This window comes from Petromyzon marinus, unplaced genomic scaffold (genome assembly GCF_048934315.1).
Source record: "Petromyzon marinus isolate PM22_M1 ecotype Great Lakes invasive population unplaced genomic scaffold, UKy_Petmar_22M1.pri1.0 PM_G_Scaffold_7, whole genome shotgun sequence".
In the NCBI taxonomy this organism is placed as follows: Eukaryota; Metazoa; Chordata; class Hyperoartia; order Petromyzontiformes; family Petromyzontidae; genus Petromyzon; species Petromyzon marinus.
The window spans coordinates 4845903-4864936 of record NW_027423024.1 but is presented as its reverse complement, the minus strand read 5'-3'; the positions used below and the strand labels follow the sequence as shown (position 1 = coordinate 4864936).

The window sequence follows — 19034 nt, the reverse complement described above, 5'->3', positions numbered from 1 at the left end:
GTTCTGGCCGCGACTTAGACGACGACTTAGACGACGACTTAGACGACGACTTAGACGACGACTTAGACGACGACGGGGTGCTCGGCGGAGCACCGGAGGATTGATTCCCGGTGGCTCGCTGCGTTTATTGCGTGCGCTAGTGGGGGGGGAGGGGGGGGTGGGGAGACGGAGTCGCCCAAAAGTAAATAATTGGGCGGCGATTTTGGCTTCCGTTTATTGGGGACCCCCGGGGGGTCCGGCCACGAGGTTCACTTCACGTCGGGGACTCTCCGAGAAACTCGACCGTCGTTGAATTGTCACGTGGCTGGATGTTACTGCACACCCCACCCCTCTCCCCACCCCCTCTGCATTTCCCCATTCTCACGATGAAATGAGTTGCAGGGAAAAAACAAAAACATTGTACGCGCAAAAATCCAAAACAACGTTTAGCAATTTTGTTTAATCGAGAACATTCACTGACAATGTCACCGCAATAGACAATGACTCCCCACGCCCCGTGTAGCCCCAACAGACTGTCGGAACGAGTGCTCCTACTCGCACACCTAACACTGTGGCACCACCCCTGACCGACCGCCTTTGTCTCCCCCGCGGTGATGTTCACTACGCAGCAGCAGCAGGAGCTGCAGCAGCAGGTACGCTCGTTTGAGGCAGAGCGTACATAGGGGAGGCCCAGCACCGCTCCGAGGGGGGGTAAAGAGAGAGGCAGGCTGGGTGGTGGACGGCTGGTGAAGTGAGTAGGATAGTCCAGCAGGTCTCTGTGTGAATCTATGGGTCTTTGTGTTAAGTCTACGGGTCTCTGTGTGAATATATGCGTCTCTGTGTGAATCTATGGGTCTCCGTGTGAATCTATGGGTCTCTGTGTTAGTCTACGGGTCTCTGTGTGAATCTATGGGTCTCTGTGTTAGTCTACGGGTCTCTGTGGGAATCTATGGGCTCTGTGTTAGTCTACGGGTCTCTGTGTGAATCTATGGATTTCTGTGTGAATCTATGGGTCTCTGTGTTAGTCTATGGGTCTCTGTGTCAATCTATGGATCTGTGTGAATCTATGGGTCTCTGTGTTAGTCTACGGGTCTCTGTGTGAATCTATGGATCTGTGTGAATCTATGGGTCTCTGTGTTAGTCTACGGGTCTCTGTGTGAATCTATGGGTTTCTGTGTGAATCTATGGGTCTCTGTGTTAGTCTACGGGTCTCTGTGTTAGTCTACGGGTCTCTGTGTTAGTCTACGGGTCTCTGTGTTAGTCTACGGGTCTCTGTGGGAATCTATGGGCTCTGTGTTAGTCTACGGGTCTCTGTGTGAATCTATGGATCTCTGTGTGAATCTATGGGTCTCTGTGTTAGTCTACGGGTCTCTGTGTGAATCTATGGGTCTCTGTGTGAGTCTACGGGTCTCTGTGTTAGTCTACGGGTCTCTGTGTGAATCTATGGGTCTCTGTGTTAATCTCTGGGTCTCTGTGTTAGTCTACGGGTCTCTGTGTGAATCTATGGATCTCTGTGTTAATCTCTGGGTCTCTGTGTTAGTCTTCAGGTCTCTGTGTGAATCTATGGGTTTCTGTGTGAATCTATAGGTCTCTGTGTTAGTCTACGGGTCTCTGTGTTAGTCTACGGGTCTCTGTGTTAGTCTACGGGTCTCTGTGGGAATCTATGGGCTCTGTGTTAGTCTACGGGTCTCTGTGTGAATCTATGGATCTCTGTGTGAATCTATGGGTCTCTGTGTTAGTCTACGGGTCTCTGTGTGAATCTATGGGTCTCTGTGTGAGTCTACGGGTCTCTGTGTTAGTCTATTGGTTTTTGTGTGAGTCTACGGGTCTCTGTGTGAGTCTACGGGTCTCTGTGTTAGTCTACGGGTCTCTGTGTTAGTCTATTGGTTTTTGTGTGAGTCTACAGGTCTCTGTGTGAGTCTACGGGTCTCTGTGTTAGTCTACGGGTCTCTGTGTGAATCTACGGGTCTCTGTGTGAGTCTACGGGTCTCTGTGTTAGTCTACGGGTCTCTGTGTTAGTCTACGGGTCTCTGTGTGAGTCTACGGGTCTCTGTGTTAGTCTACGGGTCTCTGTGTTAGTCTATGGGTCTCTGTGTTAGTCTACGGGTCTCTGTGTTAGTCTACGGGTCTCTGTGGGAATCTATGGGCTCTGTGTTAGCCTACGGGTCTCTGTGTGAATCTATGGATCTCTGTGGGAATCTATGGGTCTCTGTGTTAGTCTACGGGTCTCTGTGTGAATCTATGGGTTTCTGTGTGAATCTATGGGTCTCTGTGTTAGTCTACGGGTCTCTGTGTTAGTCTACGGGTCTCTGTGTTAGTCTACGGGTCTCTGTGTTAGTCTACGGGTCTCTGTGTTATTCTACGGGTGTAAATCGACCACTCCGCCTCTGGAGGCGAATGTGGGTGGAGCGCCGTCCGAGGCGGTGTTTGCGGTAGCGGCGGCGACGACGACGACGACGTGGACGGTGATACTCGTGGAGCGGCACGGGCGCCCCCGGTCGGCCGCCCTCACCGTCAGCTCGTAGGCCTCTACCGCGGAGCCGTCCAGCTTCCTCGCCACAGAGACGACGCCCAGCGCGCCGTGGACGGCGAAGGAATTCCCCACGTTTCCTGCCGGGGGAATTCGCGAGTTCGCGTCGTCAAAAGCGAAGGGAACCGCCGAGGGCGAACGCCGCGGGTGGGAAGCCCCGGCGCCCGTCGGCCGCCGGCGATCCGAGCTGGACGGGGGAGAGACACGCGACGGAGCGTCGCCACGAAAAAAACGCGACACGGGAAATGTGCTCCAGTGCAGAAACTCCCTCCGCGTGGGGGGGAGTGGCGGTGGGAGTGGTGGGAGTGGTGGGAGCGGTGGGAGTGGTTGTGGTAGGAGTGGTGGGAGTGGAGGTGGGAGTGGTGGGAGTGGTGGGAGTGGTGGGAGCGGTGGGAGTGGTGGGAGTGGTGGGAGTGGGAGTGGTGGGAGTGGTGGGAGCGGTGGGAGTGGTGGGAGTGGTGGGAGTGGTGGGAGCGGTGGGAGTGGTGGGAGTGGTGGGAGTGGGAGTGGTGGGAGTGGTGGGAGTGGTGGGAGTGGTGGTGGGAGCGGTGGCGGTGGGAGCGGTGGGAGTGGTGGGAGTGGTGGGAGTGGGAGTGGTGGCGGTGGTGGGAGTGGTGGGAGCGGTGGGAGTGGTGGGAGTGGTGGGAGTGGTGGTGGGAGTAGTGGGAGTGGTGGGAGTGGTGAGAGTGGTGGGAGTGGTAGTGGGAGTGGTGGGAGCGGTGGGAGTGGTGGAAGTGGTGGTGGGAGCGGTGGGAGTGGTGGTGAGGCGGTCACCGTGGCTGATGCTGTATCTGACGTCGGCGTTGGGGCCTTCGTCGCGGTCCAGCGCCGTGACGCGCACCACGGCGGAGCCCATGGCCGCCGACTCGGCCACGCGGGCCTCGTAGGGGCCGCCGGTGAAGCGGGGCGCGTGGTCGTTGGCATCGTCGACGCTCACCGCCAGCGTGGCGTACGCTCGCCTCACGGGGATCCCGCCGTCCTGCACCTGTTTGTGCGAGAGAGTGAGAGAGTGAGAGAGACAGTGAGAGAGTGAGAGGGTGAGGGAGAGAGAGTGAGAGAGAGAGAGAGAGTGAGAGAGAGATAGAGAGAGAGAGTGAAAGTGAGACAGAGAGAGAGTGAGAGAGAGTGAAAGTGAGAGAGAGAGAGTGAGAGAGAGTGAAAGTGAGACAGAGAGTGAGAAGAGAGTGAGAGAGAGATAGAGTGTGAAAGTGAGACAGAGAGAGAGTGAGTGAGAGAGAGTGAGATAGAGATAGAGAGTGAAAGTGAGACAGAGAGAGAGTGAGAGAGTGTGAAAGTGAGACAGAGAGAGAGTGAGTGAGAGAGAGTGAGAAAGTGAGAGAGAGTGAGATAGAGAGTGAGAGAGAGAGTGAGAGAGAGGTCCGAGCGGAGAGATCGCTCGCCACGAACGCCCCCTGACAGGAGGAGACCGTCCGCGGTGAGTCACGTCGTGCTGGTCGCGTGCGACGTGACCGGCGCTGCGGTGCCGTCAAACTGCGACACCGGCACCTGACACGGCCAATCACCAAGGTTTGTCGTCACCGAAACAAAACGTGGCCATCGGTTACGCGGTTTGTTTACGTGACAAACTACACGACACAATACTATACACTACACTGTACACTACTATACTGTACACTACACTACACACTACTATACACTACACTACTATACACTACACTGTACACTACTATACACTACACACTACTATACACTACACTATACACTACACTGTACACTACTATACACTACACTATACACTACACTGTACACTACTATACACTACACTATACACTACACTATAGACTACTATACACTACTATACACTACACTATACACTACACTATACTACTATACACCACACTATACACTACTATACACTACACACTACACTATAGACTACTATACACTACTATACACTATACACTACTATACACTACACTACTATACACTACACTAAACTATACACTACACTATACACAACACTATACACTACACTATACACTACTATACACTACACTAATATACACTACACTATACACTGCACTATACACTACTATACACTACACTGTACACTACTATACAGTACACTATACACTACTGTACACTATACTACTATACACTACACTACACACTACTATACACTACACTACTATACAGTACACTATACAATACTGTACACTACACTACTATACACTACTATACACTACACTGTACACTACTATACAGTACACTATACACTACTATACATTACACTACTATACACTACTATACACTACACTGTACACTACACTATACACTACTATACGGTACATTATACACTACTATACACTACACTATACACTACACAACTATACAATACACTATACTATAGACTACTATACACTACACTATACACTACTATACAATACACTATACACTACACTATACACTACTATACACTACACTATACACTACTATACACTACTATACACTACAGTATAGACTACTATACACTACACTATACAGTACACTATACAGTACACTATACACTACACTACTATACACTACACTATACACTACATTATACACTAGCCTATACACTACTATACACTATACTATACACTACTATACAGTACGCTAAACACTACGATACAGGACACTATACACTACACTATACACTACTATACATTACACTATAGACTACACTACACATTACTATACACTACACTATACACTACACTACACACTACTATACACTACACTATAGACTACACTATACACTACTATACACTACACACTACTATACACTACACTACACATTACTATACGGTACACTATATACTACTACACAGTACGCTAAACACTACTATACAGGACACTATGGTCACCACGCAAGACAGCGGTCACGGCATCGTTGTCATCGTCGTCATCATCGTCGTCATCAGCACCTTCGATTTGCACGGTCGGCACACACACGTACACACACATGTACACACACACGTACACACACACACGTACACACACACGTACACACACACGTACACACACATATGTACACACACACACGTACACACACACACACGTACACACACATACACACACACACGTACACACACACACGTACACACACGTACACACACGCACACACACACGTACACACACGCACACACACACGTACACACACACTCACTCACACACACTCACTCACACAAAGATAAAGATCCCCTGTATAGCCTTAACAGACTGTAGGGGCAAGTGCTGTTAGCGAGCACCTATGAAGGCCGGAACGGTACACGAGGGGGTGGGTGGCCAGCACCACGCCCGACCGCCTTAGTCTCCCTAGTGGCGATGTTAACACCTCACTCTCACACACGTACACACACACGTACACACCTCACTCTCACACAAGTACACACACACGTACACATGTAAACACGTACACACGTACACACACGTGCACCTGGCGTGGCGCCCTCTCACCATGACGGTGAGCAGGTGGCTCTGCTTGGCCTCTCGGTCCAGCCTCTCGGCGGCGGTGACCTCGCCGGTGACGGGGTCCACGCGGAACAGACGCAGGCTCTCCGCGGCGTCGCCGCCGCCTAAGCCGACGAGGGAGAAGGAGAGCCGGGCGGCGACGGCGCCGGCATCGGCGTCCGTCGCCTCCAGCCGCAGGATCCCGGCGGCGGCAGGAGGAGTCTCCTCGGCCACGGTCGCCTCGTAGAGGTCACGGGAGAAGCGGGGCCGGTGGTCGTTCACGTCCAGTACCGTCACCTCCACCTGGCGGGGGGGTGGGTGGTGAGGGTAGTGGGGGTGAGTAATGTGGTGATGCGGGTGGTAAAACAACCCACTACCTCCTCGTGGTGCCGGACGGGCAACGCTGTCGTGGACGGTGCACACACAGACACACACACAGACACACACAGACACACAACAACAACCGCCATTCGCCACTAAGTGGCGGTGACGTCACCACGACGCTTGTGCCAGGCTATGTGCACCCTGAGGCCACGTGAAGTGTCGAACGCCCGCTGGCAGGAGGTCACGGGGCAGACCCAGGTGCCACGGGTCGACTGACTGAGATGACTGGCTGATGCACCACCTGTGCCCCCTACTGTGCCAACCTGCTGTGCTTTAGCCACCCGGCGCTCCGCTCGTTGTTGTGAGCGTCGCTCCTCCGCCCTCCGTTGTTGTTGGAGGGCGACTGCCTCCAACTGCCCAGTAGCATCCTTCACGAGCCTCCTCCACAGAGGCCGATCTTGACACCGCTGGTACCAGTCATCGGCAAGTCCACTCAGCTCCACGTCCTCCTTACCACATCACTCCATCTCTTCTCTAGCCCGTGCCGCGCCCGCTTAGCCCCCTCAATCCGGCCAAACAAAAGCTGTTTCGGCATGCGGTGGCTGGGCATGCGGGCTACATGACCCAGCCATCGCAGCCTTGCCTGCCGGAGGAGCTCACCGATGGGACCCTGCCCAGATCTTTCAAGGATTTGTGAGCTCCTCACACAATCCAGTCTGGTTAAACCCAGGATGGATCGTAGGCAGGCCAGCCTAAATGTTTCTAACCGGCGAAGATGTTCCATTGGGGGGGTCCACGTTTCGCAAGCGTAGAGAAGGGAGGGAATGACCGTGGCCGAGAAGACCTGAAGCTTAGTGCGGAGCGACAGACCAGGTAGCTTCCACACAGCGTTACACAACCGATGAAAAGATATTGCCGCTTGACTGATTCGGAGTGAGACCTCTGCTGTTAAACTGGAGCCAGTCATAAGCACACTGCCCAGGTATGGGAAACTCTCCACTCTCTCCACAACTGCCCCATCACCGATTGGGAGTTGTGGGGGTGGAGTGTCCGATGGTACAAAATACCCAGGCAGGTGCTTAGTTTTGGTGGGGCTGATGGTAAGGCCCCACCTCTTAGTGGCACGCTCCAGTCTCAGCAGCAGCGTCTCCAACTCCTCCTCTGACTGAGCAGCTATTACCAAATCATCAGCATACATAACGTGGTTGAGCAATAGGGAGCCATCCCTTGACCGCACCCGGGCATCGATTAGCCTCCCATTATATCTGTACCATATGGAGATTCCCCTGGTACAGCTATTGAAGGCTTCACGGACTACGTGGTCAAAATAGATGTTAAATAATGTGGGAGCCAGAGGACATCCCTGTCGCACCCCAAGGTGTACAGGGAATGGCTCTGACTCCCGGCCACGTAGTTTTACCCGGGCCCGCTCACCATCATGAAGGTCCTTAATGATCGTGAGCAGATGGTCAGGTACTCCAAAAGCACGAAGAACGACCCAGAGCCCAGGCCTACTGATGGTATCATAGGCCTTGACCAGGTCAATAAAGCAGAGATGTAGGTCTTGTTGGAATTCCCTACACCTCTGCTGTAGCAGACGGACAGAAAATATGGCATCTGTGCAGGACCGCCCTATCCTGAAACCGCATTGGGGCTCCGCAAGCCTCTCCTCAGCGTGCCTGGCAAGGCGATGCTGAATAATCCTTGCCAGGACCTTTCCCGGCACACTGAGGAGTGAGATGCCCCTGTAGTTGTTACAGTCTGTGCGGTCCCCCTTCTTAAAAAGGGGGACCACCAGGGCATCCTTCCAATCCTGCGGAACCCGTCCAGTGGTCCAGACTGTTGTTATGATGTCATATAGGGCAGTCTGTGCACAAACGCCACCCTCCCTCAGCATTTCGCTTGGGAGATCATCTCTGCCCGCTGCCTTTCCTGGTCTCAGACTCCGGATCACCTGCAATACTTCCTCAGCAGATGGCACCTCAGCCAGCCACTCACAGGGGGTGACTTCTTCGAATATTTGAGGCACCGCAGCCTCAGCAGGGTCATCCTCACTTTGTGCCACGATGTTTTCCTGGCTGAGGGATTTTCCCTCCCCCAGGACCTCACAGAAATGCTCAGCAAATCTGCGAACCTGTTCCTGGGGGTCGGAGATTGGATCACCGTTTTTTCCCCTAATGATGGTAATAGGTGTGGCGCTGCAGGTTACTTTTTTGATGGAGTTAAATAGAGATTTGTGATCACGGGCCACTGAGGCAGACTCCATCTCCTCAGCAACCCGCGACCACCACCCATCCTTGCAGCGCCTCACGGCTCTCCGAACCTCCGAGCGAAGGCTGCGGTAAGCCTCCTCATTCTCTGACGTGGGATTCTGTAGCCGATGACAGTGGGCCTGTCGCTTTTTCTCAACCATCCTGAACACCTCCTCTGTCAGCCAGGGTCTCTGGGGAGGTCTGGACCGTGTACCCAAAGCAGCCATTGCAGCTGCATGAGTCACAGTTCTAAACCTCGCCCATTTACCCTCGACATCAGGAGGAGTCGGGGACGATGCCAATCCCAGCCGCAAGCGATGATGAAATTCTCGCTTGCAACTTTCATCAGATAACTGAGACCAGGCCACTTTAGGTTGGAATGGGGTCCTGGGTGTACACCCACCACCGGAGTGGAAGAATGGCAGGCGCATCTTACAGATGACTAGTCGATGGTCAGAGGGCAGATCAGCTCCACGGTAGGTCCTGGTGTCAAGGACATGTGCTCGCATTCGCTGGTCCGTCACTATGTAGTCCAGCAGATGTTCTTGCTTGGACCCGGCATGCATCCATGATGTTGTGTGGATGCGCCGATGCCGGAACAGCGTGTTGGTAATTACAAGCCCATGGGCTGCACAAAAATCTAGCAGCCTCCTACCGTTGTTATTGAGCTGATCTGGCCCATGCCCTCCAATCACTCCAGACCAGGTGCCAGTATCATGACCAACTCGGGCATTGAAGTCACCCAACATGATGACTCTATCCCGAGAGGCCACTTTAGCCAGCACCTGTGACAGGAGGTCATAGAAGGCATCTGACTCATCGGCTTTGCCTGCATCCCTCCACGGATGTTCATCTTCGGTGGGGGCATAAGTAACCACGACCACCATTCCTCGCCTCCGGTTGATGGGAAGGCGAGCCCAAAGTAGCCTGGGGCTTACAGCTTCCCACACCTCACCGCCACGCTCCCACGCCCCCTTCATTCTTTTGTTCAAAAGAAGACCCACACCCTGTTGTTTGGCAGTCTGCTGCCCCGAGTAGAGGACTGTCCACCCCTCATGGTGGCAGGAGCCAGAGCCGGTCCACCGGACCTCCTGAATGCCGCATAGATCCAGGCGATACCGGTCCAGCTCCCGACAGAGGAGTGGCAGCCTCTCTTCTGCAGTGAGCGTTCGAACATTCCACGTGGCCACCCGTAGTGGCTTTTCGTTGTTTCTGGAGTAGCCCCGAGGGTAGGTATTCAATCTCCTGGCTCCGCCAATTGGGGTTTGGCCAGGAGACGTCATAGACGCCTGGCCCCCCGGGGCCTCCGGCACAAGCTTATTAGTTACATATTTCAGTTTAATTCGTGGTTTCGTGGTAATTCATTGAAGGTGGAGGGGTTATCAGCCCCTCGCACCCGTCCAGAGCCCCCGTTTAGCCCCTGTGGTGGACACATATGCCATGAGGGGAGGAGCCAATCAAAATTGGATCTCCCCCCACAGCACTGTCCACGACAGAGTTGCCCGTCCGGCACCGCGAGGAGGTAGGGGGTTGTTTTGCCGGACAGACACACACACAGACACACACACAGACACACACAGACACACACACACATTCACACACACACACAGACACAGACACACACAGACACACACACAGACACACACACAGACACAGACACACACACAGACACACAAACACACACACAGACACACACACAGACACACAGACACACACACAGACACACAGACACACACACAGACACACAGACACACACAGACACACACACAGACACACACACAGACACACACACAAAGACAAAGATCCCCCATATAGCCTTAACAGACTGTAGGGGCAAGTGCTGTTAGCGAGCACCTATGAAGGCCGGAACGGTACACGAGGGGGTGGGTGGCCAGCACCACGCCCGACCGCCTTTGTCTCCCTAGTGGCAATGTTTACACACCGCACCAGGTACTCATTTGAGGCTGAGTCGACCTAGGGGAGGCCCGGGACCGGTTCAGATAATCGTCACTGGTGTTGGCCGTGAGCGGGAATCGAACCCGGGTCGCCAGGTTCATAGCGCAGCGCGCTAACCGCTACACTATCGCTCCCCACACAGACACACACACAGACACACACAGACACACACAGACACACACACAGACACACACAGACACACACACACAGACACACACACAGACACACACAGACACACACACAGACACACACACCGACACACACAGACACAGACGCACACACAGACACACACACAGACACGCGTGCCTGCCCACCAGGGTGGTTGCAGCGTTGGTCCCGTCGGTGAGCGTCACGGTGAGCCGGTAGAGGGAGCACCGCTCGGCATCCAGCGGCTTGGCCACCTCCACAAAGCCGCTGTGCTCCGTCACGTGGAAGCTGCCCTCCCAGTTACCGCCTGCCAACACCGTCACCATCGTCATCATCATCATCATCACGTCACCGTTAGCACACCACCATCAAGATGTCACCGTTAAACCATCCACATGATGTCACCATGAACACAACACGTGGGTTGGGGTGTGGCGTGTATTGTGTGTGTGGTGTGTGTGTGGTGTGTGTGTGGTGTGTGTGTGGTGTGTGTGTGGTGTGTGTGGTGTTTGTGTGTGGTGTGTGTGGTGTGTGTATGATGTGTGTGGTGTGTGTGTGTGGTGTGTGTGTGTGGTGTGTGTGGTGTGTGTGATGTGTGTGGTGTGTGGTGTGTGGTGTGTGTTCTGTGTGTGTGGTGTGTGTGTGTGTGTGGTGTGTGTGTGGTGTGTGTGTAGTGTGTGTGTGGTGTGTGTGGTGTGTGTGTGTGGTGCGTATGGTGTGTGTGGCGTGGTGTGTGTGGTGTGTGTGATGTGTGTGTGTTACTGTGTGTGTGACTGTGTGTGTGGTGTGTGTGGTGTGTGTGTGGTGTGTGTGTGTGGTGTGTGTGGTGTGTGTGTGGTGTGTGTGGTGTGTGTGGTGTGTGGTGTGTGTGGTGTGTGTGGTGTGTGGTGTGTGTGGTGTGTGTGGTGTGTGTGTGTGGTGTGTGTGTGTGGTGTGTGTGTAGTGTGTGTGGTGTGTGTGTGTGTGGTGTGTGTCGTGTATGTGTGTGGTGTGTGTGGTGTGTGTGTGTGTGGTGTGTGTGTGGTGTGTGTGGTGTGTGTGTGTGTGGTGCGTGTGTGTGGTGTGTGTGTGTGGTGTGTGTGTGGTGCGTGTGGTGTGTGTGTGTGGTGTGTGTGGTGTATGTGTGGTGTGTGTGTGGTGTGTGTTGTGTGTGGTGTGTGTGTGGTGTGTGGTGTGTGTGGTGTGTGTGGTGTGTGTGGTCTGTGTGGTGTGTGTGGTGTGTGGTGTGTGTGGTGTGTGTGGTGTATGTGTGTGGGGTGTGTGGTGTGTGTGTGTGGTGTGTGTGTGGTGTGTGTGTATGGTGTGTGTGGTGTGTGTGGTGTGTGTGTGGTGTGTGTGGTGTGTGTGTGGTGTGTGTGGTGTGTGCGGTGTGTGTGGTGTGTGTGTGGTGTGTGTGGTGCGTGTGTGTGGTGTGTGTGTGTGTGGTGTGTGTGTGTGTGGGGCGTGTGGTGTGTGTGTGTAGTGTGTGTGTGGTGTGTGTGGTGTGTGTGGTGTGTGTGTGGTGTGTGTGGTGTGTGTGGTGTGTGTGGTGTGTGTGGTGTATATGTGTGTGTGTGTGGTGAGTGTGTGGTGTGTTTGTGGTGTGTGTGTGTGGTGTGTGTGTGTTGGGTGTGTGTGGTGTGTGTGGTGTGTGTGGTGTATGTGTGTGTGTGTGTGTGGTGTGTGTGTGGTGTGTGTGGTGTGTGTGTGGTGTGTGTGTGGTGTGTGTGGTGTGTGTGGTGTGTGTGGTGTGTGTGTGTGTGTGGTGTGTGTGGTGTGTATGTGGTGTGTGTGGTGTGTGTGTGGTGTGTGTGTGGTGTGTGTGGTGTGTGTGGTGTGTGTGTGGTGTGTGTGGTGTGTGGTGTGTGTGGTGTGTGGTGTGTGTGGTGTGTGTGTGGTGTGTGTGGTGTGTGTGTGGTGTGTGTGGTGTGTGTGGTGTATGTGTGTGTGTGGAGTGTGTGGTGAGTGTGTGGTGTGTGTGTGGTGTGTGTGGTGTGTGTGGTGTATGTGTGTGTGTGGAGTGTGTGGTGAGTGTGTGGTGTGTGTGTGGTGTGTGTGGTGTGTGGTGTGTGTGGTGTGTGTGTGGTGTGTGTGGTGTGTGTGTGGTGTGTGTGGTGTGTGTGGTGTATGTGTGTGTGTGGAGTGTGTGGTGAGTGTGTGGTGTGTATGTGGTGTGTGTCGTGTGTGTGGTGTGTGTGTGGTGTGTGTGTTGTGTGTGTGTGGTGTGTGTGTGGTGAGTGTGTGGTGTGTGTGGTGTGTGTGTGGTGTGTGTGTGTGGTGTGTGTGGTGGCACCACGTGACCTGTGATGCTGAACCACAGGAGGCTCCCCCACGTGCTCTCCGTGGGCAGCACGATCACCACCATGCCCACGGCGGCCGTCTCCGCCACGGTGACCGCGTGCTGCCTCAGGGCGAAGGCCGCGGGCGTCTCGGGTGGCCGTGGAGCGGCGATCCACTCCACGTGGAGCGTGGCCGTCGACGACTTGGGCGGTCGCCCCCCGTCCGTGGCGTGGACCTGCGGGGCCGGCGACGCCGACATCGGCGAGTTCCGTTTCAGCGGTCGAATCGTCGCGGCGATAAGAGGCGAGGCAGGGGGGGGGGGTCCTTGCGTCGAGTCGGGGTTACCTCGTCATGCGTGTCTGCGTGAGGAGGGAGAGGAGGAGGGAGAGGAGGAGGGAGAGGGGGAGTAGGGAGAGCAGGAGAGGAGGAGGTAGCATGTGGAGTGTGCCCAGCACCGTGATTGAGTTGGATGTCCCCGCAGGCTGCCGCCTGCTCTGGCTGTAGACGATTCCTCGCGCGCGGTCGATGGCAAAGTCTCCAACGTCGTGCCCCCCGCTGATGACGTAACGCAGATCCGCGTTGATGCCCCGGTCGGCGTCGGCGGCGTAGACACGGGCGACGGGCACCGCCGGGCCCGGGGTCGGCGCCGCCGCCGCCGCGACGACTTTGACTCGCGTGAGGTTCCTGGGGAAGCGCGGGGCGTTGTCGTTCTCGTCGGAGACGCTCAGCGTCACCGCCACCCTCGCTTCACGCGGGGGGACGCCGCCGTCCACGATGGACACCTGGCGCCGGCCGGCGGGAAGCACACACAGACACGCACAGACACGCACAGACACGCACGCACAGACACACACGCACAAACACACACAGACACGCACAGACACACACAGACACACACAGACACGCACAGACACACACAGACACGCACGCACAGACACACACACACAGACACACACAGACACACACAGACACAGACACACACAGACACGCACAGACACACACTGACATGCACAGACACGCACAGACATGCACAGACACGCATGCACAGACACACACGCACAGACACACACAGACACGCACAGACACGCAAGCACAGACACACACAGACACGCACAGACACGCACGCACAGACACGCACATACAGACACGCACGCACAACAACAACCGCCATTCGGCCACTAAGTGGCAGTGATGTCACCATGACGCTTGTGCCAGGCTAGGTGCACGTTGAAGCCACGTGAAGTATCGAACGCCCGCTGGCCAGAGGTCACGGGGCAGACCCAGGTGCCACGGGTCGACTGAGATGACTGGCTGATGCACCAACTGTGTCCCCTACTGTACCACCACTACCACCACTACTACCACCACCACCACTACCACTACTACCACCACCATTATCACTACCACTACAACTACCACCACCACAACTACCACCACCACAGCCACTACTACCACTACCACCACCACCACCATCACTCCACCACCACCACCATCCCTACCACCACTACTACCACTACCACCACCACCACTACCATCATCATCACTACTACTACCACCACTACTACCACTACCACCACCCACCACTACCATCACCACTACTACTACCACCACCACAACTTCCACCACTACCAGCACAACTTCCACCACCACTACTACCACTACCACCACCATCACTACCACCACTACCAATGCCACCACCAACACGACTACCACCACCATTACTACTACCATTATCATCACCACCACCAATAGCACCAGCACTACTACCACCATCACCACTACTACCACCACCACCATCACTCCACCACTACCACTACTACCACCACCACTACTACCAGCATCACTACCACCACCGCCACTATTTCCACCACTACCACCACAACTTCCACCACCACTACTACCACTACCACCACCATCACGAACACCGCTACCAACACCACCACGACTACCACTAACACCACCACTACTACAACTACCACCACTACTACCACTACCATTATCACTACCACCACCACTACTACTACAACCACCACTACCACCACCACTACCACCAACACCACCACCACCACAACTACCACCCCCACCACAACCACCACCCTCACGGTGACTCTTACCTCCAGCTCGTGCTCCGCCTGCCTCTCTCTGTCCAGCGGCCTGCTGGTGGTGTGGATGACGCCTGTGACGAGTCGTTCACCAGAGGTGAACCACAACCCTCCCACGCCGGCCGGCACACGCACACGGTGGGGTGGGGGGCGTCAACGTGGAGACGGGGTGGGGGGGGTAGCTCGTCAGTTGACAACTTAAAGACGACATCACCACGTGATGTCAGGCTATGTTGGGTCACATCGTGCCAAATGGAAAGGCGTCGATAGTAAATGTTGTTGGATTTGCTCTCTATACACTACAATACACTACAATACACGCTATACACTACGCTACACACTGCTATACACTACACTATACACTACTATACACTACACTATACACTACTATACATTACACTATACACTACAATACACTACTATACACTACAATATACACTACACTATACACTACGCTAAGCACTATTATACACTATACAATACACTCTACACTACTATACACTACACTATACACTTATAACTACGCGCTGTTGCGTAACCTGCATTGCCACCAGGGCAGTACAGCATTACCCCTGGGTACAACGGTTGGGGTCAGTCGAGGTGAAACAAATCGTGGCCAGGGTTTGGTACGAACCAATCAGACGGTTCCACGTGGGAATGTATGATTGGTTCTACCTGGCCACGAAGGAGTATAAGACGGGTGACCCAACGGACCTTGGGGAGTTCTCTCCCTGCACGAAGACAGAAGACTGGGCTGAAGCCTAGCTAGGACCCTGGACCAGCCTTCCAGCCCTTCTAAGGGCTAAGGCTCGGCAAACCCAGTGGTCAGGACCCACCGGGCCAGCGGTGGGTCAGATAGCCTCCCCTAGGTCCTAGCCGGAGGACTAGGATAGCGGTAGACGTGTGAGTCCCGCCAAGTCCGGAGGTTGTACCTCCTTAGGTATCAAGGAGGTTAGCGGTAGACGTGTGAGTCCCGCCAGGTCCAGAGGCTGTACCTCCCTAGGGTATCGGGTGAGGGGACCGAATATCCCTCTGTGTGTGTTAAGCGTTGTATAAGGAAATAATACAATAAACAGAGTGTGCCTCCTAAAGAAGTCTGCTCGTCCTTACAACACTAAACTACAATACACTACAATACACTATACACTACGCTATACACTACGCTATATACTATACACTGCACTATACACTACACGCTATACACTACTATACACTACGCTACACACAACACAACACACTACGCTACACACAACACAACACACTACACTACACACAACACTACACTATACACTACACTATATACTACACTGCTACACACTACACTATACACTACTATACACTACACTATACACTACACTATACACTACGCTACACACTGCTATACGCTACACACAACACTGTACACTACACTATACATTACTATACACTACACTACTATACACTATACTATACACTACACTATACACTACGCTATACACTATACACTACACTATACACTATGCTGCAAACTGCTATACGCTACACACAACACTGCACACTACACTATCGTTGTAAATCTTGTGGATTTGCTCTCCACCCCCAGCACCACCGCCCCCACCTGTGCTGGTGTTTATGTTGAAGAATCCCTGCGGGTCTCCGCAGACGATGTTGAACGTGAGGCCCCTGCCCCGCGCCTCCCCGGCGGTGTCGGCGGCGGTGTCGGCGGCGGCGTCGGCGTTGTCCGGGTCCCAGGCGTCAACTTGCGCTGCCGCGACGCCCCCTGGGGAGTTCTCCGCCACCTCGGCCCGGTACCACGGACGCGACGCCCGTGGGGGGTTGTCGTTCACGTCCTGGGGGGGGGCGGCGGGACGGGGGCGGGAGAGACGCACGGCATTCGCATCGTGTCGTTTTAAAACGCAGCGGTGCAAACGCACGCACTCACACGTGCGTGCGTGCGCGCAAGTGCGCACGGGTTCCCGTACCTGCACCTCCACGTAGACGTGCAGCGTGGCGAAGCGAGGGACGAGTCCGCGATCCGTAGCGCGCACCGCGAGCCAGTAGCTGCTCGCCGTCTCGCGATCCAGCGGCCGCGCCGTGACGATCGCCCCTGCCGGCGCGGGACACGGCGTCATTAGCCGCGAGGGTTTTTAGTTTTTTTAGTTTATTTATTTTGGTTATAGCCCTGTGAGCCATTCGGCGCTTGAATCGGGTGCAACCACAACAAACAAACAAAAACACGAACAAGAAAAACATCTTACAGTGACTATGTGTGACTGTGCAGGATGAGGGGGGGAGGGAGGAGGGAGGTAGCGGTGGTAGCTGTAGTAGTGGTGGTTGTAGTGATAGCAGTAGTGGGTGTGGTCTACCGGTCTCCGGATGAACGCTGAAGACCCCCAGGTCGGACCCGTCCACGAGGGAGTACCGCACCTCCCCGTCGATTCCCCGGTCTTCGTCCGCGGCCGCGACGGTGACGACGACGGCCCCCGCGGGGGCGTCCTCCCGCACGGCGGCGGCCGCCGCGAACTCCGCGAACCGCGGGGCGTGGCGGTTCTCGTCCACGTCCGCCACCTCCACCGTCGCCCGGCAGACCGCCGGCGGCGGCCCCCCGGGGTCGCCGTCGCGCGCGGCCACCGTCAGGTCGTGGCGGCGTCGCCTCTCGAAGTCGAGCGGCCGCGCCAGACGCAGGGCCCCGCTCGTCTCGTGCACCGCGAACGTGACGCCGTCCTCGTCCTCGCCCCGCAGGGAGTAGCGCGCCTCCCCGGCGGGGCCGCCAGCATCGAGCCAGCCGAGGACGGCCCCCACCGGGACGTCCTCGGGCACGCGGAGGCGGAGGGGGGCCGGCCCGCACGCGGGCGCGCGGGTCGCGGCGACGGCGACGCGCGGGGTGTGGGCGTTCGCCCGGCTCACGTTTACCGCGACGCGCGCCGAGCCGCTCAGCCCGCCGCCGTCGACGGCCGTCACCTTGAACTCGTGCGGCCCCGCGTCGCCGGGCTCCGTCAGCCTCCTGGCGAGCGTCACCTCGCCGCTCGCCGGGTGCACGGCGAAGGCGTCCGAGCGCTGCTCCAGGGCGTAACTGAAGCGCCCGTTGGGGCCCTCGTCGGCGTCCGTGGCGGCAACACGTAGGACCGTGGTGCCCGCCGGCGCGTCGTTGGCGACGCTCGCGGCGTACGACAAAGCCGAAAACAGCGGATTCAGGTCGTTGCGGTCCAGCACCTGGACGAAGACCGTGGCGGACGCCGAACCGCGGCTGTTCTCGGAGAACGCCTTCACCCCCAGCGTGTAGCCGTGGCGCTCCTCGCGGTCCAACGGCACGCCCCTCGTGCGGACGCGCAGGAACCAAAAGTCGCCCACGACGAGCCCCTCCGCCTCGAACGCGGCCCCCTCGTCCCCGGACACGACGGCGTACCGGGCCCCGGGGGCCGAGCGGCCGACGTGGATCCCCATCTTGTCGTGGCTCTCCACGTACGTCCCGGGCGCGGAGTTTTCGTAGACGGTGGCTTTGTAGGACAAGCTGGTGAAGCGCAGGGCGGGCTTCGGCCGGCCCCGTTGGCCCTCGAGGCATTTCCCGCACAGCGGCAGCAGCAGCAGGAGCAGCAGCGGGAGGAGCGCCGAGGCCATCGTGTCGGGCGTCGGGCTCTGCGCCCGAGAGCCGCCGACGACACGGAGCCGCGGTCGGAGAGGTGGGCGACGCCAAAGTCTGGCACTCCCAATGGGGTGTCGGTCCTCCTCCTCTAACATGTCAGATCAAGACTAAACACAAACCAAACTATTTTTTTTTGCCAGGTAAGGCGCCCCGCTGAGCTACCGGGTAGTGCTTTTTGAGAAGCGAATTGGCTGTCGTGAACGATAGCTCAACAAAGTGGCTCATCATCGTCGTCGTCACCTCATGGACATTTATAATTACAGCAGCAGCCAAATACTTGAAAAGGCACGTTTCTACAGGCACAGAGATCCACAGAAACCCACCCACTGCGAGACCAGAGAGACCCACTCACCTTGGTAGGGTGTGGGCTGGGCCGCTCCCCCGGCCACGCTACAATAATACTATCTAAG

At 55.8% G+C, this 19034-nt stretch overlaps 1 protein-coding gene across 1 annotated transcript; it reads right to left on the bottom strand.

The window, feature by feature from the left end:
• Positions 1–425: 425 nt before the first annotated feature.
• LOC142920227 (protocadherin Fat 1-like) lies at positions 426–18724 on the bottom strand. Its single transcript, XM_076062715.1, has 10 exons — positions 17348–18724; positions 16964–17088; positions 16600–16831; positions 15015–15076; positions 13356–13682; positions 12922–13135; positions 10809–10948; positions 5969–6265; positions 3284–3494; positions 426–2589 (listed from the first exon to the last, which is right to left on the bottom strand). The coding sequence occupies exons 1-10, from the start codon at positions 18717–18719 to the stop codon at positions 2339–2341; spliced, it is 3231 nt and encodes a 1076-aa protein (XP_075918830.1). The 5' UTR covers positions 18720–18724; the 3' UTR covers positions 426–2338.
• Positions 18725–19034: the final 310 nt, after the last annotated feature.